General features: G+C 39.7%; 1 protein-coding gene across 6 annotated transcripts in view; it reads right to left on the bottom strand.

Annotated features, from left to right (window-relative positions):
* The window catches only part of LOC146684788 (membrane-associated guanylate kinase, WW and PDZ domain-containing protein 1-like), a 92,671-nt gene that overhangs the window by 41,648 nt on the left and 27,439 nt on the right, over nucleotides 1–23,584 (bottom strand). For all 6 annotated transcript variants that reach the window (XM_085444330.1, XM_085444331.1, XM_085444328.1 and 3 more), the window contains exon 2: nucleotides 22,300–22,416. In XM_085444330.1, the coding sequence (XP_085300456.1) occupies nucleotides 22,300–22,416 (117 nt within the window). The remainder of the gene's footprint in view (nucleotides 1–22,299; nucleotides 22,417–23,584) is intronic.

Raw genomic sequence — 23,584 nt, forward strand, 5'->3', positions numbered from 1 at the left:
AGTGCTTATATACATTTTCTAAGCTTTGCTTTTTGTGCTACATAATTATTGTAATTTGCAGCAATAAGCATTAAAAATGGCTTATGTAAAACCTAAATCTAGCACAATGCGTTTTGTGCTACTCATAAACAACACAGTCGTAGCATTATATAACAGTGACGGGCTGAGACTGTTTTTTAGACAGCTTGTTCCCGATAGAGAGGCTTCATGTCAGGCTACACAGGAGCTCCTTCAACAGTAACTCAAACATACTAATCTCACCCAGACTGAAGCTACCACAGGGACTTGCTGCTGACTGTGTGTTCACTACTGTTTGAACATTTGTCTTAAATCCACTCAATGTTAAAAAATATATATGATGACATAGGGTTGGTTTAGTAAATTGCTAACATTGTTAATTCAGTTTTCTTTACATAGCCAATTCACAATAACATTTAAGTCAAGGTGGTTTCTATTGTAAGGTAAAGATGTTACAATATTAGAAAGAAACTCCATCAATCAGTTCTCACTCTTAGTGTAACACAGGCTGCTATTCAGTAGCGAATATTAACTGACTAACAAAGTAAGGATATGCAACAATATTTTTTTTTCCTTGCTCAGGTCAGACACACACACACAGACACGGGAGTTTTCTGCTGAACACACATTATTTCCCAGTATATAATATTATTTTGAGCTAATGTTGAGGGTTTTATGGGTTATGAGACTGTAAATACCTTTGGAATTATGATATATAACATATTTGCATTTCCTCTAATGTCAGTTTTTAATTACAACATTTAACAAAGAAAAAAAAAAACCTTGATATTTCTACTTTTGCAGGCTGGAGCGTGATAAGCAAGGGATTTTTACCCACTTTGAAATTTTTCACAATTCCTTGATTTTTTTTTAAAGAGCAATTCAATGTTAGATTTTTTTTTTTTTAAATAAAACAAAAAGCTTATAATTAATGAGAATATTTTTGATATGTTATTTAGAGCATATATGTATGAAAATCTCCAACATTATGTGTGGCGTTGTCGACTTTTTCAGAACTGTAATGTCTGTAACAGCGCATATCTTGAGTGATGCAACAGCAAATACAAATATTACTTTACCATACTTAATTATTCATAACTTCTGTATATCCCATGCATATGATATTACTGCAGGTACAACGTTAAATTATAGTACAGGCTCGTGGGACGAGTTGAGTAGCATGGTGCAGGCTGCAGTGTCTGTAACAGTAAATGATACACCTCATAGGGCTTATATGCAACACATATGTATAAATGAGATATAATTGGTTAAGACGTATCAAAATGTCTTTTCTATTATCCCCAATTATTGCTGGGTTACTTAATATTCATTCATGTATAAAAACAGAGACATTTTCAAAAACAAAAGAATTTTACATGGGTGAAACGCAACAGTCGTTAATCTTAACCATTCTGTGATTCTTTATTCATCATGAATACTACTTCACAAAATTTTACCGCCTCCTCCCAAAAGGTTTAAATGTCTACCTTGGTCACATATTAGCTGAAGGTGTCTTTGGCTATATCCTAAAGGTACAAAATAGTGAACTGAAGTACTTCAGTTTCAGTTCAGCTCACGGGACAAACCCAAGATTTTAGCGGGAATAACAAACCTTTATCTAAAGCTGCACAGTGAGGGCTGAAATAACAATTATTGGAGGCGTATCCTGTGCAAATAAGCTGGGTATGCCTCGTACAACAAACAGGAACTCCATCAATTGTATTCCGTCACAGATCAGCTTTGTGTAATTTCATCTGCGTTTGAGTTCACAACTTCTGCAGCCTCCTAGCCACTGTTAATGACTTCTTTGAGGAGAGTTTTTCTATCAACACATATATGGGTTTAAATATGCAAATCTCAGCATGGTAGTAGATGCGAGAATATTGAGGTGTTTGAAAATAAATCAAGAGCGGGATACAGAGAAGTAGAAATTCATTGTTGATAAAATTTTTAAAAAAACTTCCAGGATGCTTTCCAGATAAGTATTTGCTTGGCTGGCATGTTTGCTCTGCAGTGAGCAGGAAATTGAGAATGTTGTCAATGTACTCAAACCATTGTAATTTTGCATCATCATTGTCTGCGGTTGAGTCATTGTCATTTTAACACCATTGCACTGTGGGGCTCTAGCAAAAATAGTCGTACTTACTTGCTGTGGGCACCCTTTTTTGGTTCTATTGTGCACTCATGGATAAATTTACACATTCAGAATTCAGGCTGCTAAATATAATAGTGCACATTAAATGAAGCAGACTATACATTCAGTAGGAAGTGATTTTGGACAGAGCACTAAGAGACTACTGCCAAGCAAGCAGCTGATGGTTTTAATGGTTTTTATGTTAACCATTATAGTAGATAAGCACAAAAGACAGCCAATGGGAATTAGAAATCAATGTTGCCACTATCTGGTCAAAAACCAAAACAACTAAATCAGCTGGAGATTTGATTTGATGCTGAAGCTGGATAAGAAGTGACAAGATTACCAAGATTCCAGTTCACGCTGATGGAGACTTGTATTTGTCATAAAAATTAATGCAACAGTTGTTGAAATATTTCACTAAAACCAGACATTTCATTATCATATCGGTGTCAAAGTAGTAGACCGTGCTATGCTACCATGCAGGCCTGACTGCTGCTTTCTAAAGAAGATTCTGCACAAAATACAAAAGATCAGCCAGTTCACCAAGAGTCATGTGATGCAATGTGTTGTGGTTAACAAATCACTGTTTGACTTGCTAGAACAAAACCTTTAAAAAAAATAAAAAATAAGAGTAAAAAAATCCACCACTAGATGTGGGTGGATTACAGATTGCAGTCAACTGAAGTCTGCTTCGCCATCCCTCCCAGTTCAAGTGCATAATCTTAGCTATGGTGGCCACTGTAGAACAAGCAAGTGGCCGCTATTCATCTGCAGCAACTGTAGGCTGTCAGTCTGCTATTTACCTGATGTATTTACTCTGGAGGAGGCTGTAAAACTTTGAAAAAATTCTAATATAAGCGGATGAGTCAGTAAAGGTAATTTCTGTCTGATGATAGTGATACTGAGGCTTGTTGAGGATACTGTGAACTTTTCTATCTGTTATTTTCCACCGTTAGTCAGTGTTAGTTATTTTACTTTAGTATACACTGAAATAAGGTATAGAGCAGAACATTTAAAGCATTAGGTTTCTGTACTGTTTAAAGTGAGGTTTGGATCTTTTTACATCTTTTTTTACATCATATCCATTAGTGATATGGAATAGAATCAAGAAAAATTTGTACCCATGTCACTCACCTATCCACTTCAGTGCACTTTACATTAGTTTGAAATGAATAATTGTAAATGTCACTCTCAGTTTGGAACTGTTTTTAAGAATCTTAGTATCTCACACATTTTCCTAATTCCTTATTTGTTAAACGTTTTTTGTTGCTGTGAATGGTCTGTGCCTAAAGATCAACTCCTCCACTCTTTTTTTTATCTTGGTTTTTCACTTCACGTAAGGTTAATTTGTCTATTTCCCTTGATACTTTTGAAAACGTTTCTGGGTTTTAGTGGGCAGGCAATGGCAAATCACTTCTAGCTGAGGTGTCCACCACAAAAAGTGTATCTTTGCTAGCTCTTTGCAGAGTTTACAAACCAAACACATAACATCCAATCAGTACCTAGCTCTCGCTTAATGTCAATCAGCCGCTCCGGTCTGTTCCCAGAGGGAGAGGACGTACAAGGCTGTTATGACAGAGAGCATCTGCCAAATGGTGGAACAGCACAGAAGAGAATGAGAGAGTGAAGGAGGATGAAGGCAGCACAGATACACAGCACACACACACAACAAAAATAATCACCTAATGGCCACGTGACATCTCTTGCAGAACAAACAACTCACACTTTCTCACTCAAACATACAACCACGCCTCTGGTTTTCCTCACATCTCCACTGTCATGTTGTTTTGGTGTTGTGATGTTGAGTGAATTGCATCTCACTCTCTAAGAAGCTGGATGTGTGCATGTTTGAGTGTGTGACACGCAGAGCATTGCTAAAAGGATAAAAGAGTCCAGGCAAGCCTGTCCTCGCCTCTCCCACATCATTAACATTATCTCTGTGACTGTGCCACTGTAGTGCTGCAACACCTTTCTGTGCAATATCAATGAACTGATTAGATGACTGGCAAAAATGAATTGGTCAGTTCGGATAATCAGTTACAGGTCCTTTAACAAGCAAAAATCACTTAATGCTCAGTCGTTTCTGCCTTTTTGAAGGGAAAAAAATGCTTTATTTACATGTTGCTAAATAATATTTAATATGCTGTTATATGATGTATTTTTATTAACACAGCTGTCAGTTTTCCAGAGCCAAAGGTGATTTCTTTAATCCCAAACAATTAATTAACATTCATAAATCGACTGATAGATTTAATTTACAAATACACAAAACGAAAAGTTGCAAACCCACATTTGAGAGACTTAAGCCGGTAGATTGTTTTGACATTTTCACTTGATTAAATAACATTCTTGTATTTCATTAAAAAATAATTTTAAAAGTAATTTAAATAAATTATCTTAGACTTCAGTTTTTGTTTTTTTTTAATTTTGTAGATAAAGCACAACAAATTGTTCAGTAACACAAAAGTGGTCAGTTGCAGCACTTGAGCATTTAGGAAAGAGACCCACTGCTCACTTAACTCGAAGCAATCTAATGCAGTAATGCTGGATTTGTAAAGCAGATTTTTCCAGTTTGCAGAGTGATTAAATTATTGTGCAATAGACTGGATGGTATTGTTATGCGTTTGTGTTTTAATGACCTTCCTAAATAGGAAGTGAAGTACAACCATAAGAGTGTTGCGTGTCTGCCTACGTTTATCACTGCTGCACTTTGATCTAAATTTAGCTCCGATCTGTATAGGACACCAAATTAACAACAAGAACGCACATGCAGTTTTGAGCACCCACACTGACATATGCACAGAAGAAGCTGTTCTCACACATGCGCTGCAGCTATGAACTTTTCTTGACATTACCCAAGAGGGGAGCTTGGGAGAACTCAAATCAGTATGAAATGCAATCAGTAAGGACATTAAACAGTCTTTAGCTCCCTACTACAAAGTCTCTGTGAAGTCTGAGTGTGCTGATCTGTGCTGATGTGAGAATAAAGCAGGTAATACTCCAATGTATTAACAGCTAGAGTTGTCATCCGGTGCCCATTTTCTGCATGCTGAATCCAGTAGTGACAACCTGGCTGAACAAGTTATCACTTGCTATGAGCAGCTGTGAGCTGTATGTGGCCAGTGTCCCAACCTTTTTCAGCTACATAAGACAAAGATAGAGGGCAGAAGTAGCATGTAAATACATATATATAGTGTATTCAGAATATGGACTATAAATATCAAGCTAGCAAAGCCAGCTTCTGTCCTCACTGGCAGTTCATAAAAAGCTCTGGAGCAAGGGACATGTGTCCCTGAAGTGGCCTGTTTGAGTGCATGCTCTGACCCACATCCTCACTCCTAATACTGGGCCACTCACTCACTGCTACTGAACATGCACCATAAACTGCAGGAGCATCTGAGCTGTGCTATGAAATTAATTACAGACCTTGAAGTTGCACACCTTAGAGGAATGTCCTCACCTTAGAGTAGATGCTCTGAGTACTGGAATAGTTATGTTAAATGGACATCCTCGTGGAGATTCATTCACACGTATAGCAACTGTCTTTGTCTCGGAGCGTATGGTGGTTAAGAGGATGTATGCGATGAAGGCTCACAGCTCAGAAAGACTCAAAATTGTTCAAAAGAGAAACCTCTTCTCTCAGCTAGGTGCCACAAATAGAAGGAAATCGTATTATCAGCAACTATTGGAGTGACTGTGCTGGTCTTAGCATCTCTAGGCCTCTTCCTTGACATGTCTTGGCCACAAATATGATGACTGATTTATTTATATTCCATGACTTCAAGGATTACATTGGCCAAGATTATTATATTTAAGCTTTCTCATGAAGTCATACAGAGAATTGCTTTAGAGAACTTTATTTCTACATTTCACATCAACTTCCACTTCCATTTATCTTAAGTTTGACTTGGATATAATTCAGAGTTTACAGTCTCCAGATTTATTTGAACACTTCTGCACGCTGTAAATGAGCTCCCACCCGAGTGATGAGCGGCAAAACATTTAGAGGCCATTTTATCTAGCTTCAGAGAAAAGCAGATTCTAAGGCCATCTGGCTTCTGAATCTTTTACAATGCACAAGGCTTAACTTTCACCGTTTTGGCAGTGAAAAATCCATATTTTTCATCTTATATCGCTCTACATCATCAACACAAATACTGAGCTACCACCAAACCAGTGAGTGTTTGCACAAAGGTCACAGATAAACATAAAAAAGGTTTGACCAGTGTAAACAGTCTTTTTACGTTACACTGTTAAAAAAAAAAAGAGAAAAAAAAAGAAGAAGAAACATTTTTTTTGCATGCAATTAAGTTGCACAGCAGCCTTTTCTGCTGGCCTGATGAAAGCTATGAGAGTTTGTGCTGCGGGAGAAGCTGTTGTCTGTGGAGGCTGACTAAATATTTCATTCATGTAGCTGAGTGAATGTTTGTATTGTATAAAAGTGGTTCAGGCCTACCAGGGATATCCACATTTAACATAATGCACTATACATGAGTAAAAGGAATAAAGGGGAGATCTGGTTCTAATGTTGCACTTACAAGCTAAAAATAAGGGGGAAAGGAAGTAGAGAATATCTGAAATGGACATTTTTCAAATATTTGATTTAAATTACATATTATAATTATAGTGTTTTATGGGTAGACTATGTCAGCAGCATGGTAAGGTTCTTGTGACCTGATCATCTTCCTTTGTCCAACCTGAAATATTACAAATATTGGATTTCTGACGATAAAAACTCCAAAATGATGATCTGCGATTTTTCCATTAGCATCACCATCTACTGCATAAAGAAATAAAGTATGTTCAGGTTTTCAATTAACTCACCTCAGTAATTGTTGAATGGATTTCTATGGCAACTCACTAATTAGCAAATATTAGCATGGAAGGCTAGTGTTTTAAATCAGTAGTTAACCTAGCAAGCATGTCTTTGGACTAAGGAAGGAATCAAGAGTATCCATGTGCTCACAGGGAGAACATGCTAACCATGCTAACCATTGGATTTAAACCTAGGACAAAAATCTTTTTTTCAGAGGTGACGAAAACGACTTGATGATGAACACTGTAAACACGATCTTGCTTTCACATTAGCATTTTACTCAAAAAACAGAAACAACCACTTGCATGAACTCTTGCTTATGGTGAATATATATGCCTTGGGAGGGGCAAGTTTGTGAAAGGCTATCCATCTCATGGACTGAAGAAAGACAGTTACTAAGATCTGCCTAATGAGGCCGAAGGATCGCATCATCACTGTGCTATTTTTTCAGACAACCCAGCTGGAGTCCGAACAAACAACTGAAGAAAGCCACTGGGGAGGTAATCACAGCAGCCAACATCAGCTCGAGATGGTTCTGGATGGTCGTAGCTAACCTCGTCAGGTATAGGGGTGAAATCCTGCTTACCCCAAGATACCAGGTGAAGATATGGGTGGGTTCCCAATAAAGAGAATAATCTAGTTGCTTCAGCAATTTGTAGGTATAGCAAATAAAATTTGAGGTTTACTTCACCTGTATTTTATATATGAACACAAATGCGTAGAAAAACAAAACAAAACACCAGCACAGTTTATAGATTACTGTAAATCTGCACTAAGTCTAGTAATCAATCAGTAGAAGACCCACCCAAACCCTGAATTTGTAGAATATTTTAGCTGTTTCACCTGAGACTTGGTTTGTGGTACATTACTGAAAGGGCTCCTGTGGGCCATTTGAAGAATTTTTCAAAAGCCGAAAAACAACAACATGTTTATTATTATAACAGTTTAGGATGGGCTGAGGCTGCCAAGCAAAAAAGTGCAGTTTGAAGAGTTTGTCTTCTGCTCATGTGAAGCCATCTGATAAGATTCTGCTTCTCACTGCAAAATCGTTCCTCTTTTGATGTTGTTATTTACATTGGAAGGTGAAATGCAGGATGTCAAGCAAAGTGCGAGAAGCCGACTACGTCCCGTGCTCACGTTGTCCTCTTCTGACCTTTGGGTCAGTATGGTTCAGTTACCTGGGGCCAAGATGACCTCTCTGACTGCAATTACATGACCTCAAACTCTGTTGACTTGCTGAGATCTTTTCTCCCATATATAAAATGTATATATCAGATATCAAAGACAAATTGCCAGTGACAGCGAAATCTTAATGAGTTTGTAAAATGACGCAAAAAAAAAAAAAAAACATTCCTTGTGTGCGCACGCCACTGCCACCACAACAACAATCGCATCCGAACGCACACAAACACACAAATCCAGGTGAAAACCGTCCTGAGTATTAACAATAGGCCAACGGCACTTTGGTGACATCTGATACCCTCAATCGCCTTCCTGCTGTTGATGGTCTGAGGAGCTTCCACTCATTGTCTAGCAGACATAGGCAAACTTGTAGACACACACGGGGACACACGCACACCGTTTCAGCCAAACATCTGCTGTTTTTAACCCCTGCTGGTTGTGAGCGTGAGCATAGCAGGAGGGAGAACACAAAAGAACAGGCACTGACCTGAGAGCGAGATTAACCTGATGGCTGGATTTTAGCAAATTAATGTCAGACCATGCTCTGAGTGTTTCAGTAATGAAAACAGCAGCTGGATTATTTATTTAATTAGAGTCATAATAAAATAAAAGAACAAACTTTATATTCTTAAGAAACCCAATCTTATCATACGTGCTCGTAACAGTCCTGTGTACAGCATCTAAACCACAGCGAGAGCATATTTTGGGGCATTGTTTCCAGAATAAACACACATCTTTGTGTTGATGGGCAAGGTGTGTGTTATGAAAACAGAGGCTGAGAGGTGACGTTAGAAGAAATTACATGAACATCTCAGAGCAGACCGAGCAGAGGCGGGGCAGAGAAAGCAAACAGTCGCGCAGGGAGTTAGCATGGAACTGTCTTGGGCCTCTAAGCCAATTACTGGAGCTGCATTGATTGAGGGAGCACTTTAAGGCCTCATCCACACAAGTAGTCCCTTAATACACTGGTCAGATGATGGAAGCTTCTCAACCGCAAACTATGGTTAGGTGGCCATTTGCATCCATTATGGTGTGAGCTGGACAAGTCTTTAGCAAAGATAATAGGACAAATACATCATATTATAAGATATTTTTCTATTTTACGTTTTAGGAACATAATTTGAACATAAAATTAATTAAAGGATCCAGCCTCATTCTGATGCTTGAAGGCTAGAAGTCTGCTGCTGTTGCTGAGTTGGACAGGTTCTGGACCTGTTTTTTGTAGCCCTGATCAGGACCAAGATGATTTTTATGTCCCCAGTACCATGGCTGCGTTCAATCAGCACTTCTATCCCCCATTAAAGGAAATGCTGGCCCATAATGATTGATGAAGGGGAACAGGGAGAGAATCAATGTAGTGGAGGCCCTCAGATTAATGATTAAGCAAATAGCAATCCCACTCCAGATCCTATCAGCTGCTGGGAGCATGCCATGCTGTAGCAGGTTCGGTTAACTACCAGTGTGCTGGGGATGGTTCAGCAAGGTGCTGCAATGCCTCCTCCTGTCTTATACAAGAAAATAGAGGCAAAAAAGGCAAATTTGAAAAACTATCAAAAACAAATGCGTAGAGTATCTGTGTCACCATGTATGTCAGTACTATTTTTGTAGTAAAACTGTGTGAGTGTATGGATGGCTGTCAGCTAATGGGTCTATGAAATGCCAAAAAAACAAAACGCCCTCAGTAATAATGCAAAAGATTCTTCAGTCTCAGCTTCTCAAATTTGAATATTTCACTCTTCTCTGTTTTACACAACTAAATATGTTTGTGTTCTGGACTGTTTGTCAGACAGAATGCTTACTACAGGGCCTGGAGGACTTGGAAATGACATTTGTCATCTCTAGTTTTTAATATTTTATAAGCTAATATTTATTATGAAAATGGTATTAGGAAAATAACTTGGATAGCCCTGCTATTCAACCTGAACAGTTTCCGATTTATACCTTTGCTTATTTGATTTTTGATCAGATGGTAACATTTTAAATAAAATATGAAACCATCTTCACAACCGATGTGTTTTTCCTTACAACTATTAATGTTTAGATGAGGTTGAACATTTAAGACGTCAAAGACCTTAATGCTGCTTTCATGAAATATGGAAAAAAATCATGCTCTCACAAGAAAGTATTTTACCAGCACAGTGTGTAGCGCTTTTATTTTATTGGGGCTACAATAGAAAGTTTTCAAACAATACCCGGCCCTTTACTTATGAAGAGGCCAGGTTGTGTATCAAAGAGCCTATTTATTTAATTATTATTAAACATAGAAAAGGTTTCTCGCTGTGATTGTTTCAATAAAGGAATGACGGAGTTGCCCATTAAAGAGAAGGAGGCCAGACACACAATGCTGCTGCTGCCCAGCACAACAGGGCATTCTTTCAGCTCGCGCCACAACAGTCCTCACTGCCGAGTCCAGCCACTGCTCTCCTGCTGCTTCCACAGCTCCCTCCTTTTCAATGTGGGGACGAAGAATAAGGACTGAAAATGAATAGTGGGCAAGCATATAAAATCTGAAGCGTTATTAGCTATAAATCTAATGAAATAACATTAAGATTTCAGTTTGGGTTTTTGTGGGGTTTTTCGCCTTCTACTAGAAACCGGTGCAGAAATAAAACCCAAAATTGGAAAGGAAGAAAGGAGCTTTCATTTAAAAGGCAAAGCTGAGAGGAGAACAGATTAGCTAGTGCACAAGAAAGGGTGACTCAAAGAAGGGGAGAAATGGAAAGGTGGATGACAGAAAGAAAAAGATGTAGCTGCAGGAGCCAGGGGCAGGGCAAAATGTCCTCCTATGGTAGTGTGTCAACAGATCAGCGTTTAAAGTGAGCCGCTAATCAAACATCAGCTCAGACTGACAATAATGCATGTGTGTGCGATTAAGAGAGCCGCCGTCATCAAAGACGCACAGCACAACACATCACAGCTTATCAATATCACACCACAAATCTGCATAAGCACCGGTTCCCACAGTCTGTTAAAAATCCACCTGCCTGCATTTCTGCCTCTGTGTATCCATCTATTCTCCCCACCCACATCTCTTTCAACGTAATCCCGGAAGACACGGCATCATTCCCAGGAGAAGTAGTAAATGTCACAGATTACCTCTACGCCGCTGCTTCTGTGCCCGTTCTCTCTGGTTATTCCACAGAAATATTCAAAAAGATAAATCCAAGCAGGATGACTTTGACTAGGATGAATTCTGCTTTTCTTGCTCCATCCAGATCATCCAGCTGTCTGTGAGCAAGTGCTAGCTCCCAGCTTGCAAACTCATTCAGGCAGGCAGCTAGTAGGCAGCTGCCGTTTTTCTTCAAAGCTCCACAAGCAGAGCAAATTAGAGGTCCAGCCCAGCTTAGAGGCTAAGCCAATGTGAGCTATTCACACTCCAGTTCCTGTCTGAGGCCAATGGCTGCAGCCCCACAGCCCCTTGCATACTCCCGCCCACTGCCTGCCCCTCTCTCTCTCTCTCTCTCTCTCTCTCTCTCATCTGCCTTTCTGTTCTACCCTTCTCCAGCTATCTTAGTCATAAATATAGACTCTTGGCATTACCTAACACATGGTCCCTCGTGATATACAGCCAGCTTTGTGCAGGTGCCTTGACTGAGAAAACCTCCCTAAGGTTGAACACTGGGTTAAAGAAGGGAATACAGCACAGAAAGATGAGAGGGGAATACAGTAGAAGAACAATACCACATATATTGCCACATATAGTCTACTAAATGCTTATGTACGGCGTTTGCTGGTTGGATCCGTTTACTATCCTTTGACCAGACTAGTCCGGAGAGGCTTGACTTAATTAGTAACTTTCAGGGATTAAGCTCCTAATGGCTGACCAAAGGAAACCTTTGTAAGCACAGGTCTGTACCTGTGCAGACATGGACTGCTGCCCAGGCATCCTGATCACAAAACCCCAGAGCATCCCTGAGGGAAGAGGACTGCAGCTTTTTGTTCGGATTCACTTGGTCCAACTTCAACATAAGCCCTCATTGTACCACAACTAGAAGTAAAAAAGTAACTTATAATAGCACTGCTGCAGTGAAAAATTAGTGAGAGTTAGAGAAGATCAAAAGCACTCTGATATATGCACACTGAAATGAAACTATAGCAAGCAGATTAGCCTAGTTTAGCTTAATGACTAGGAGCAGGAAGGCTCATTCTAAACAGAGATTATGTCTAACAGTACCATATACTCAGAATAATAAATAAATAAATAAATAAATAAATAAATATTATATATATATATATATATATATATATATATATATATATATATATATATATATATATATATATATATATATATATATATATATATATATATATATATATCCATAGGTCCCTCATCCTATTCATACATGGAACGCCATAACCAAGTGGCCGGCATAGTGTACAGGAACATCTGTGCCGAGTATAACCTGGAAGTCCCGAGGTCAAAATGGGAGATGCCCCCAAGGGTGGTGGAGAATGACCGAGCTAAGATCCTGTGGGACTTCCAGATACAGACGGACAAAATGGTGGTGGCTAACCAACCGGACATAGTGGTGGTAGACAAACAGAAGCAGACGGCCGTAGTGATCGATGTAGCGGTTCCGAATGACAGCAATATCAGGAAGAAGGAACACGAGAAGCTGGAGAAATACCAAGGGCTCAGAGAAGAGCTCGAGAGGATGTGGAGGGTGAAGGTAACGGTGGTCCCCGTGGTAATCGGAGCACTAGGTGCGGTGACTCCCAAGCTAGGCGAGTGGCTCCAGCAGATCCCGGGAACAACATCGGAGATCTCTGTCCAGAAGAGCGCAGTCCTGGGAACAGCTAAGATACTGCGCAGGACCCTCAAGCTCCCAGGCCTCTGGTAGAGGACCCGAGCTTGAAGGATAAACCGCCCGCAGGGGCGTGCTGGGTGTTTTTATATATATATATATATATATATATATATATATATATATATATATATATATATATATATATATATATATATATATATATATATACATATATATATATATATATATATATATGATGAATATAATCACATAAATAATATAAATAACTTGTTTATTGTGTACAAAAATCAATGATTTAAAGGATTTCAAGCCAACCTTGAAATGTAATGTTTTTAAAAATAGTTCTAAAAACACAACCAATTTGCCATATAAAACTGTGCTCATCACTTACATGATGGACAAAATGGACAAATGCACTACTCAATTAACCAGTTACGATATAAAAAAGAAAAGCCCTCAAGGACATTATGAGGTTTGGTCCATTTTTAATATGTCATGTAGTTAATGCACCAGTCGGGCAATAATCTGGGTGCAATTTGACAACAACTATGGCTTTATCATGAGTAAGGGAGTGTTGATCCAAACTCTGATACCGTAATCTGAAGATTGATTTTATCTGATTGTAGAGATTTTGAGCCACAGTCATGGTCACTGCTTGCAGGAACTGGCTAGCTAGAATGTAGACTAGCTGGCCACCACAGCAGATCCAAATCATCACGAGGCAGACAGACAGACAGACACAGACTAGTCTTCATGATCACAACAAAGAATCCTTGTTCAGCCAGTTTATTTACACAATTTAGTTCATTGAACTCAAAAAGTTCAAAAGAGGTGTCATTGTCACACACAACACTAACAGCTAACCAGCTAGCTTGACTGCCAGCTAGTCAAAAATATTCTCTAAACACACAAGCTTTTTTTTCCTTCATGTGAGGCAAAGGGCTCTACTTTTGCTGAAGTACGAGTCTAGTCTGAGCATGCAGGGAGTGCAATCACCCCGAGCTAAACTGAGAGAACTACAGTACATGAATACTTCTACAGTTAAAGAACAAGCTAGTGGTTCAATAATCAGGGCCTGATCACCTTAACTTGACCCGAGTGACTGAGACTAGCCTCTCAACGGTTTTCACATCCTTACTTGAGTATTCACACGATCAAAGCATGGCCGTCTTACATGGATGAGCTTGATGAGGAAAGCAGAATGAGGATTTTAAATAACAATAACATTACTGTGAGCCTCACTTTATATTCATGATCACAGTGGTTCTTCAGCAGTATTGATTAAGTTGATGTAAGACCAGGCTCAGAGTACAGTTTGTTCTTACCTCCAAGTGCAGAAATAAAAAGAGAAACAGAGGTTGTGCTTTGACAATGGTAATTCTGAATAGTGTGCCATAAGAAAAGGGCCTGAAGGAAATTGTCAGTAACAAAACAACATAGGACCATAGCCTCCAGGGCTGACTTTCACCCACTTGCCAATCACAGTGACAAACAAGGAAGAAGATCTGCAGTTCTTTTGTAGATTTGAAAATTGGTTCTGTTATTTACTCTAATAGTAGGAAATGATAGTCTTTTGTGACTGTATCTGCAAAATGTACTAAAAACAAACACCACATGCATTAAACATAAACCTCACAAAGTCCTTGAACACAGAGGCTGCACCTGTCCTCATGCATCATTACTATGCAAAAACACATATTTGCCCAGCTTCCTCAGTGAGCTTAGAAGCCATCATTTTTCCTTCCTCTGCCTTTTCTAGAGAGAATTGTGTGTTAACGCAGCTGATATTTGGTCACGAAAGAAATATGAACCGTGTGTATGTGAAAAGAAGGCAAACAGAAGCTGGGGCCCACTCATCCGTTACAAGAATGAATGGCCATCATTAGCATGAGGCTCCCCAGCAGCACCCTGCAATGCAGCGACACACACAATGGCGAGTGCCACGCTTCCCCCTGCCGTTCCCCCAGAGAAGCCCTTTTGTTTGAGCAGCATCTGGACCTGACCTCCATGTATTCAAGGCTGATGACCCCCCTCTCCATTCCCTCTCAGCTCCTCATATCTTCTCTTCTCTCCTGTAGTAACCCCTTCTTAAAAACCTGCTCTGCCTCTAGAGCAGCCCCCTCCTCCTTCCTCTCGTATACCTTGTCCGTTCATCACATACAGATGCCCCCCCTCCTTCTTCTAGCTAAAGAGAGCAGCCATCTCTTGCTTCTTGAAGAGAAGGTCTGTGTATTAGTGGGCCTTATACAAAGCCTGCAGGGTGAATTAGAAAACCAAAGAGGAAAAAGCACCAGGGCTACTGGCCATCTGTCCCTCTGGGTTGGACGTGCCTGCTCCAAGTGTGCCTGCCCCCCCTCTTTCCCTCACATAATTCCCACCCCTACCCCCACCTTCCCTGATTCCCTTAGCCTATATACACAGCATCAACCACACACACACTACCATGCATACATCACAGGCTTTGGATTGTGGATGATGGTGAGAGCGAAAAAAAAGAAGGAGCGAATAAGGATAGAATAAGGAGCTGCCACTTGCCTGGATGCAGAGAGAGCCCGGAGCCAACAAATCAACCCGTAATCCCTTTCTTTGTGTGAACGGCAAACAGAGAAATTTGTCTCCCACAATGACTTCCCCAAGATCGGCAGTGGAGTGGAAAACAAGGAAGCGAGGGAGTGAAAGATAGCAAGGAGGGGAGGGAGAAAGAGAGAGAGAGAGCAGGAGATGGTGGGTGAGAGCAGTAGAGGCAGGGACACGGTGGGAGCAGCTAGAGTGTGACAGAGAGAGACTGAGGAAGGCAGCAGCCACCGCCGAGCCACAGGAACGCTGACACTCACAGGAGGATTTGATGTGAAGAGAGGAGAACGACAGAGTGAGGGAGCAGAGAGAGAGAGCAACGGAGGGAGGGAGAGATCAGGTGGGGGAGGGAAGATTGGTTCACTCTGTTGCTCAAAACGCTGAGATAACCCTCATCCGCAAGCAGCAGCTGTAGATGTGAGAGAGAAATGAATCCCACGAGAGAGCAACTTGTCTATCAATTGTGACATTTGCTGCACATGATAACAATGGCCATCTGTATCAGCGGGGATATGCGGGAGAAGAGGGTGGGTTGAGGCAGAGGTGCTCTTACTATAAACACACAAACACACACACACAAGCCCAAAAGCAAAAAGAAATACCTCAGATAGTGTCAGCGCTAAAGGCACCTGTTCGAGTCAACCAAGTGGAGTGGGAGCAACACATGTACCCAGGAAAGGGGGAGGAGACACGAGAGACACAGACAAAGGAAGCACAGGGCTGAGAAGTGTGTCCTTTATTTGACTGCTTTTGTTATTCTGCCTTGTCATGCTAAGACTATATTTGCATGTGTGCGTCTGTTTGTGGTAGAGACACTATAAAGGAGGTGGCAGGGATAGTAAGTCACTAAAGAGTGAGCAGACGGAACAGGAAAAGGGAGAAAGGGGGTAAACAATATAAACGTTTCAATGTTATATACACACACACACACACACACACACACACACACACAGTGTTGTGCCCCAAAAAGGGCCACAAGACAATATGTCTGTGTGTCTTTGTGTGTCTTTCCAGCTGCTTACTATATAGCAGCGGGATAGTCTTTGGAACAATAGGTTGGGGTTCGAATCCTGGTCAAACCATGCATCCAGTAAGGAGCTCGAGGCTAGAACCCCAACCCTACCTTGGAAGATGATCAAGAGATGCAACTAAAGTCATACTGGTTCAGTTGTTACCCAGCTTAGCAAGGTATTGGAGAACCATCAAATACTGATGAGAGGTGGGCTAGTGGAACAAGTCACGGACAAGGAGTTAATGGAATGCTACTATCCAAGTCGAGCCAAGCCATATCATGTTACAATGCATGTACTATGGATAAGTGGAAGGCAAACATCCACATTGACCTGGTAGCTCAATGCTATAACGTCAGTGTAAGAAAGCTACTATTGAAGCTGAAGATCCAAAGTACAGAACAATATGAACAGTAGTGAGCAGTGTGGACATAATGAGCTGACCCTGATAGACTGGAGTAGTCTAGTTGAGCTACGTAATGCCCACCTAACTGCTGTAGCAGTAGCATCTGCTGAGCTGAGAATGAACGATGTGGCCCAGTGTTTGAGTTTTATGTATCTTTTGTATTTATTTGTGCCTTAGCTTAGTTCACCTAGTTAATTTCTAGATTGCTGTTTAGTCTTGTTCCTTAGTTGTTTATGTAATCTCCCCCTGTACTAAGTCTCCCTGGTTCATGCGTCATGTCTGCGTGGTTATGTTTAGTTCATGTCATGTCTAATCTCCATGTTTCCTGTTTTACTTTGAAAGTCTGTATTCAATGTCAGTGTTGTATTCATAGTTATGGTTTCCTGTGTCTTCATAGTTTTTTCCTAGTTTTACTTTCCCAGTTTAGTCATAGTTTAGTTTGTCACTGCGTTTCTGCCTTGTCTGCACTCCTTGTCACCAGTCACAATAAAGGCTCGCTTTCAGTTAAGTTTACTCCAGTCTACTCTCGTGTGTTCGCACCTGGGTCCACCGCATGGTCTGCCTCCTCAGACCGTGACAAAGGTAGCCACAAAACCAAGGACAAGACTCCCTGAGCTCACTGACAAAGTCCCAACAGACAAGAATGCGTTCAGATGTGAAACCACCTCCAGCCCTACTATCAGAATCACTGAAACCAATGAGCTCATACACAGTACTATCACAGTAGTCCTACAAACACTGGGGTATAAAATCAATGCATGTAGAGAAAGCCACCATCCCCATCTGTGGAGAAGGTGGTTGGAAATAAAAAAAAAAAATAGCTGGTTAACAAGGGAGCAGACGTCACAAGAAAAAGGTCCTGGATGGATAATATATACAAAACTATATACATATCTAAGGATACCAGCCAAAAACTACCAGCCAAAGGCTAACAGGTCTGGACACCGTTTCAATATTTTCTTCAAACCAAATAAAGGAATTGAAAGAACATCCAATATAAGCAGCGACTGATTAGTAGTGGAAAATATTTTTGAGTGTAAGTGTCACATTATAGTATTGTTTTAAAATGACAAATTAATGATATGCCCAGTGAACGAGCAGTAGGGGATTTTAATCTATAGTAAATGTGTGAAGATATTGACGTCATGTGTCAAAAATTAGTCTGTAACATACTCTGTAATACTCAAAAAATTCAGATAAATGACAGATGTTTATGTCCCCTCAACAACGTACCCAGACAATTCATGAGATATACCTTACCAGTTCTGGGTTTAACCCCCTTTGCTTTCCAAAGTGCCTTCTTTGTGGTATATAACTTGTTGAATATATGTATATTCAACAATTTGCTAGAAACATTCCTTAGAGATTTTAGTCCATATTGACATGACAGCATCAAGTAGTTGCTGCAAACATGTTGGCTGCTCACCCATGATGCAAATTTCCTGTGCAAGATATCTGGTGACAGTGGAGGTCATTTGAGTACAGTGAAATCATTTTCATGTTGAAGAAACCAGTTTGATCTGTCTTGAGCTTTGTGACATTTTCTGCTGGAAGCAACCATTAGAAAATTGGCACACTGTGGCCATAAAGGGTTGGACGGGGTCAGTGACAATCGTCATCCAGGATGTGGTGTTTAAACAATGCTCAGCTGGTACTATGGGGCCCAAAATGTGCCAAGAAAATATCCCAAAACCATTACACCACTATCATCAGCCTGAATTTTTAATACAAGGCAGGTTGGATCCATACTTTCATGGTTAAATTCTGATCCTACCAGCTAGATGCAGAAGTAGAAGTAGACTCATACCAAGCAACATTTTCCAATTTTACATTTTCTTCTGCATACAGAAAGTGCAACAAGTGATTGTGCTACTGTTTGTTTTCCATCAGCTTAAAGCAGTCTGGCCATTCTCTTCTGAGGACAATACAAAATACTGTCGCCTTCTGGATATTTTTATGTTTTTCCAGTGTTTCTCTGCAAGCTCTATGGATGGTCCTGTGGGAAAATTCCAGTGGAGCGAAATATTCAGTCAAGCCCATCTGGCACCAACAATCTTTCAGAACTTAAAATCACCTTTCTTCCTCATTCAGATCTTTGCTTTGAACTACAACAGGTCATCTTGACCACGTCAAAATGCATTAGCTTGCTGCCATGTAATTGGCCGATTACATTATATTCAGCAAAGTGCCATGTCAGTATATATTATATTCGACTGCTATTATGACCGTTTCTCATATTTTTATCGGTCGTTTCAACAACCTTGACGCCAAACCAGCAAAACCAATAGCTTGGTTGATCAGTCTGTGTGTTTAGTAGAGGTGGGAATCACCATACATCCCACGATACGATATTATCACAATACTTAACGCACGATACGATATTATTGCAATTTTTAAAAATATTTTGCAATATTCAGATTCTGTACATAAAGGTAAACTTTATCAATATTCATTTTATCTAATATCAAAGTTTCACACTCAGTCTTTCTCTCATTTCAGTCAGTTTTATTGTTGACAAACTGAACGGTTTGTATTACAGTCTAGTCCAACTTAACTGAATGCAACCATCTGGTACAATTATAGCTATTGTGAACTATGCAATTTATGAAAACTATGCAGCCCCTTCAGCAACTGAAGAATTTGAAAGTAAATTAAAACAAAATATAATTTTACATTAAATAAAAAAGTTTTAAACTTAATTAAAATAAAACATGTCTTAAATTAAAATAAGTAAACTGTCATGTTTATTGCTGCCAAAAAAAGAGTTAAACACATTTGGACAGTGAAGGAATGTCAGGATTCTTGCTCAGAAAAAGGAGCTGAACAACATGGTCTGAAGTCAGAGCATGTTCCATTCCACAAAAACTTTTTTTGTAACAAAATATCGATTTCTGCTGTCCCTGTATCGATACATTATTAGCAAACAAAATATCACGATACTACACAGTATCGATTTTTTTCCCCACCCCTAGTGTTTAGTGCTAATCACATGCTAAATTATTGTTGCAAATCTGGTAGATTACACCAGCTACATATCAGCATTACCAATGTGAACATGTTACTGGCTGTAGTGGCTCCACCAGGCACCCTTCAGTGTTCTTTTTTTTTTATTTATCTTTCACACAAACATAATTAAATAAAAAAATTGGCACATAATCTTGCTTTGATAATACCTTTATTCAAAGCATTTGTTTTCGAATCTGAGTACATAGTGACCAGTTCTGTCTTAGGCTTTTTTATTTATTTGCTAGTAACATTTACCCTAAGTGTTTCCACCATGCTCCAAAAAACTGACCAGCTGGGTTAGAGAGATTTTTATACAATATGAGCAGGAAATGGAAGAGTCCAACAGTGGACTGAAAACAGGGGATATGAAATTGGGAGGGAGACTTGAAAAAATCTATATAGATATATATTAGAAATATGATTATATCTGATATAAGTTAATCTTGATTTGTAAGAAATATTAGTTGACTGATGTTATTTTAAAGTTTTCTAAGTTTGTTCGTTGTTATTGTTTGGCTAAGTGCCCCACCCTTTTCTGTCTAACCTGTGTCTACATTAAATCCGTGTGCCTGAATTGTTAGGTGAAGTTAGATATATAAACCTAATCTCAGCTTGGGTTTTCTTTTGTTGAATTTATTTTGAGTTTTTGGATGTCTTTACACCATTTGGGATTTTGTGGACAGTGTTACAATTTTTCATTTAATTAAAAATGATTAAAAAAAAAATGCTTCTTACATATTTGCCCCATGTGCCTTACTGTTTGGTCCCTGACACTGATATTTAGTCCTGTTAACAGCTAAGTTTAGCTATGTAGAGGTTTGTTCTGTACACATTTGTTAGGAGAGTCTTTAAGGTCAATGACGGATCAGTTAAACACTGTATCACAAGTCATAAAAGCACAATATAAGAGCTCTAAAAACATTGAGAGTCTTTGAGAGAGAGCATACAAGGCACAGTCCTGCCTACATCTCACTCCTCACTGACCTTAGAGACTTAAACCAACCTTCATGATGACAATTCAGTTGCACTGGTACATTTCCTCTCTTGTGGATTTCATCAGTCAGCTATGATAAAAGTGCAGCCTCTTAATAAAAGCGCTCTTGTAAAAATAAAAACCAGTGTGCAATGACCCAAAGATTAATTTCTTGCAGTTAAAGACATCTTAAAAAGTTTTACTAAATCTGCCGACAGTTATCTCTAAAAAGGAAGTGATCTTTGTATCTCTATTTGTATCCACAATTTCTTAGGGAAAAAAAGTTTAAAAAAATAGAAACAAATCCTTGCAATCATTTGGGTCTCTCTTACACCACCTTACAGTAGCATTCTTTTGAAAATCTCTTGTTGTTTAGTTTTCGTTTTGATGTTTATGTCAGCACTGTCCTAGCACACAGGGGCCTCTCCATCATACAATGAACTTCGTAAGAGTCCAACATGCTCATCACATAATCGGACAGGAATCTATTTTCAATATATCAGAACATCATAATCCCAGGGAGGGCACCGGGTGAGGCTCAGAGAGGCAGATTTACCAGTCACATGGCTGAGAGTAAGAGAACGACACCCAGAGATGGGGAGCAAAGAGCGAAAAGGCAAAGAACAAGAGAGTGACCCAGGGAGAGAAAAAAATCCATTAGACTAGAAGCCACATTTTATTAGGAAGCACTGCAATGCAAACACATGCAAACCAACACCAAGTCCCATTTCAGAGAAACAGGAGCGAGTGGTCATGGTGATGCTGATCTCTGTTGTGCCTGTTTAATTAATGTCTGTACATATCATAATCAGATAAAGTTCTCAGGGGGAAACATTAACATACACTTGCAAGCTGAAAACATCTACTGTGCTGCTTTGCTGAAACACTTAAGGCCTCAAGCCTCGTGGCCGACACAATTCAAGCCAAATGCTTTGGAAACACAAACGTGACATGAGTACAGTAGGAAAATGAACTGAGTAAAGCTGGGCTGTGTTACCCAGCCGCACATCCAACTGTTTGTGACGTAAGTGAGCCCAGCTGTGGAGTCTGGCACAGCGCGGAGTGTTTGGCTTGAGCCATGTTTTTTGTATCTTTCACAGTGATGTGAGACAGCTGCAAAAATGGTACTCTGGCGTGGTCAACACAAGTGGCTTTAATGGGCAGTAATGAGAAAAATGACAGCGAGTGTGTTTGAAAAATACATGTTTCCCCTTTCGCTGATTAGAAGCAAAGCTTGTGCGAATTTTAAATGATGACAAGAACATAAAGACTAACAGAATAATTTATATAAAAAAGGAAAGGATTAAATAAAAAAAGATGGTAAACAAGCCATAAAATAAGCCAGTGATGAAGAAATTATGTAAAAAACAAAAACAAAACCCAAACAACAAAAAGTAATACTCACAAGGCACAGCATGACGATACAGGTTGGCTCGGATTGTCTTCTGCAGTTCGTGGTCAGGAGAAGACTTCTGAAACCTCAAGCTCAGATAGTGCTTCAGATCCTTGTTGAGCTTGTGACCTGGAAAACATGGCCAGACAAAAACAGCTCAAATAAATAAACCTAAAAAAAGGACATCTTTTCACCGCTGACATGCTTTCATTCACCCTCAAGTAATGTCATGAAAGGCCACGACATTTCCATTGTTCAAATAGTGACAGAGGACCAGACCTTTCTCAGACAGTAAATAAACAATAACTTGTTACACATACATCTGATTCATAGTGAAGAATACAGTAAATATGTGATAATATTATCACATATTATCACAAGAGAATTAGTGGTGCTTACTATGGGGCTAATGTAAAAAAAGAGTTGGGGCCTTATAAACAGTTTGACTACAGCAGGGAAACACACACATTATGTACTAGGATGGTCCGTTTATTTGGGAAAGGTAGAGACTGAGGGAGGTTTGGGTAATTGTTTATAAGGCTGTCTGATTGGCTGGAATATTCATGCACACTCATCAACCATCCAATCAGGCGTGAGGATGCTGCTGGCTGAGTTTGAACAGAGCTCCGGCGCTCACAATGGGGCCAGATGGTCAGAGCTCGCTCTCACGCCAGGGTCTCATTTAGGACCATTTAATGATCTCCAAATATATCATCCATGTCTGGGAGAGCTGGCACGCAGTTCTTGGGGGAGGTGCCATGGCCTCCTGTCGGGATCAGTTCATAGTAGAGGAGTCTCTCCTTGATCTGTGCTTCCTGATGCCAGGGTCAGTGCCCTTACTGAGGATGTATTGTTTACTTTACAACTGATGGGACTTGGAGGGAATTTAACATTACAGTAACATAAAAAGGGCCAATTGTTCTGTCAACTGGGATCCAGCTGATCCATGAAGTGACTAACTACTGCTGACCTAAGCGATCAGTGTCAGTAGGGTATCTCTAATCTATGAATAAGATCAGTATGATTGTTTCCTGAATTAGTACACCTCCAAGGAGCAGGTCATACAGCACATATTTTTAACCTTCATTTGACAACGACTAAGCAAAATTTAAAAGATAAAAGTTTGTTCAAGTTAATAGAATGGTTAATGGTTTGAGTTCAAATAAGAACTTCATAATGGTAGAGAGCAGTTAGACCTGGAAATGCCATAGCCGTAGAGTTTCAGTGAAGTACTTTTACTAAAACCCTTTAGTTTCAGTAAAGGCTTTTCAGGGTGGAGAAGTCTAAGCCAGGAAGG

The sequence above is a fragment of the Copadichromis virginalis genome, linkage group LG20 (genome assembly GCF_057382275.1).
Source record: "Copadichromis virginalis isolate Kocher_CV1m ecotype Utaka linkage group LG20, C_Virginalis_male_GT1.1, whole genome shotgun sequence".
Classification (NCBI taxonomy): Eukaryota; Metazoa; Chordata; class Actinopteri; order Cichliformes; family Cichlidae; genus Copadichromis; species Copadichromis virginalis.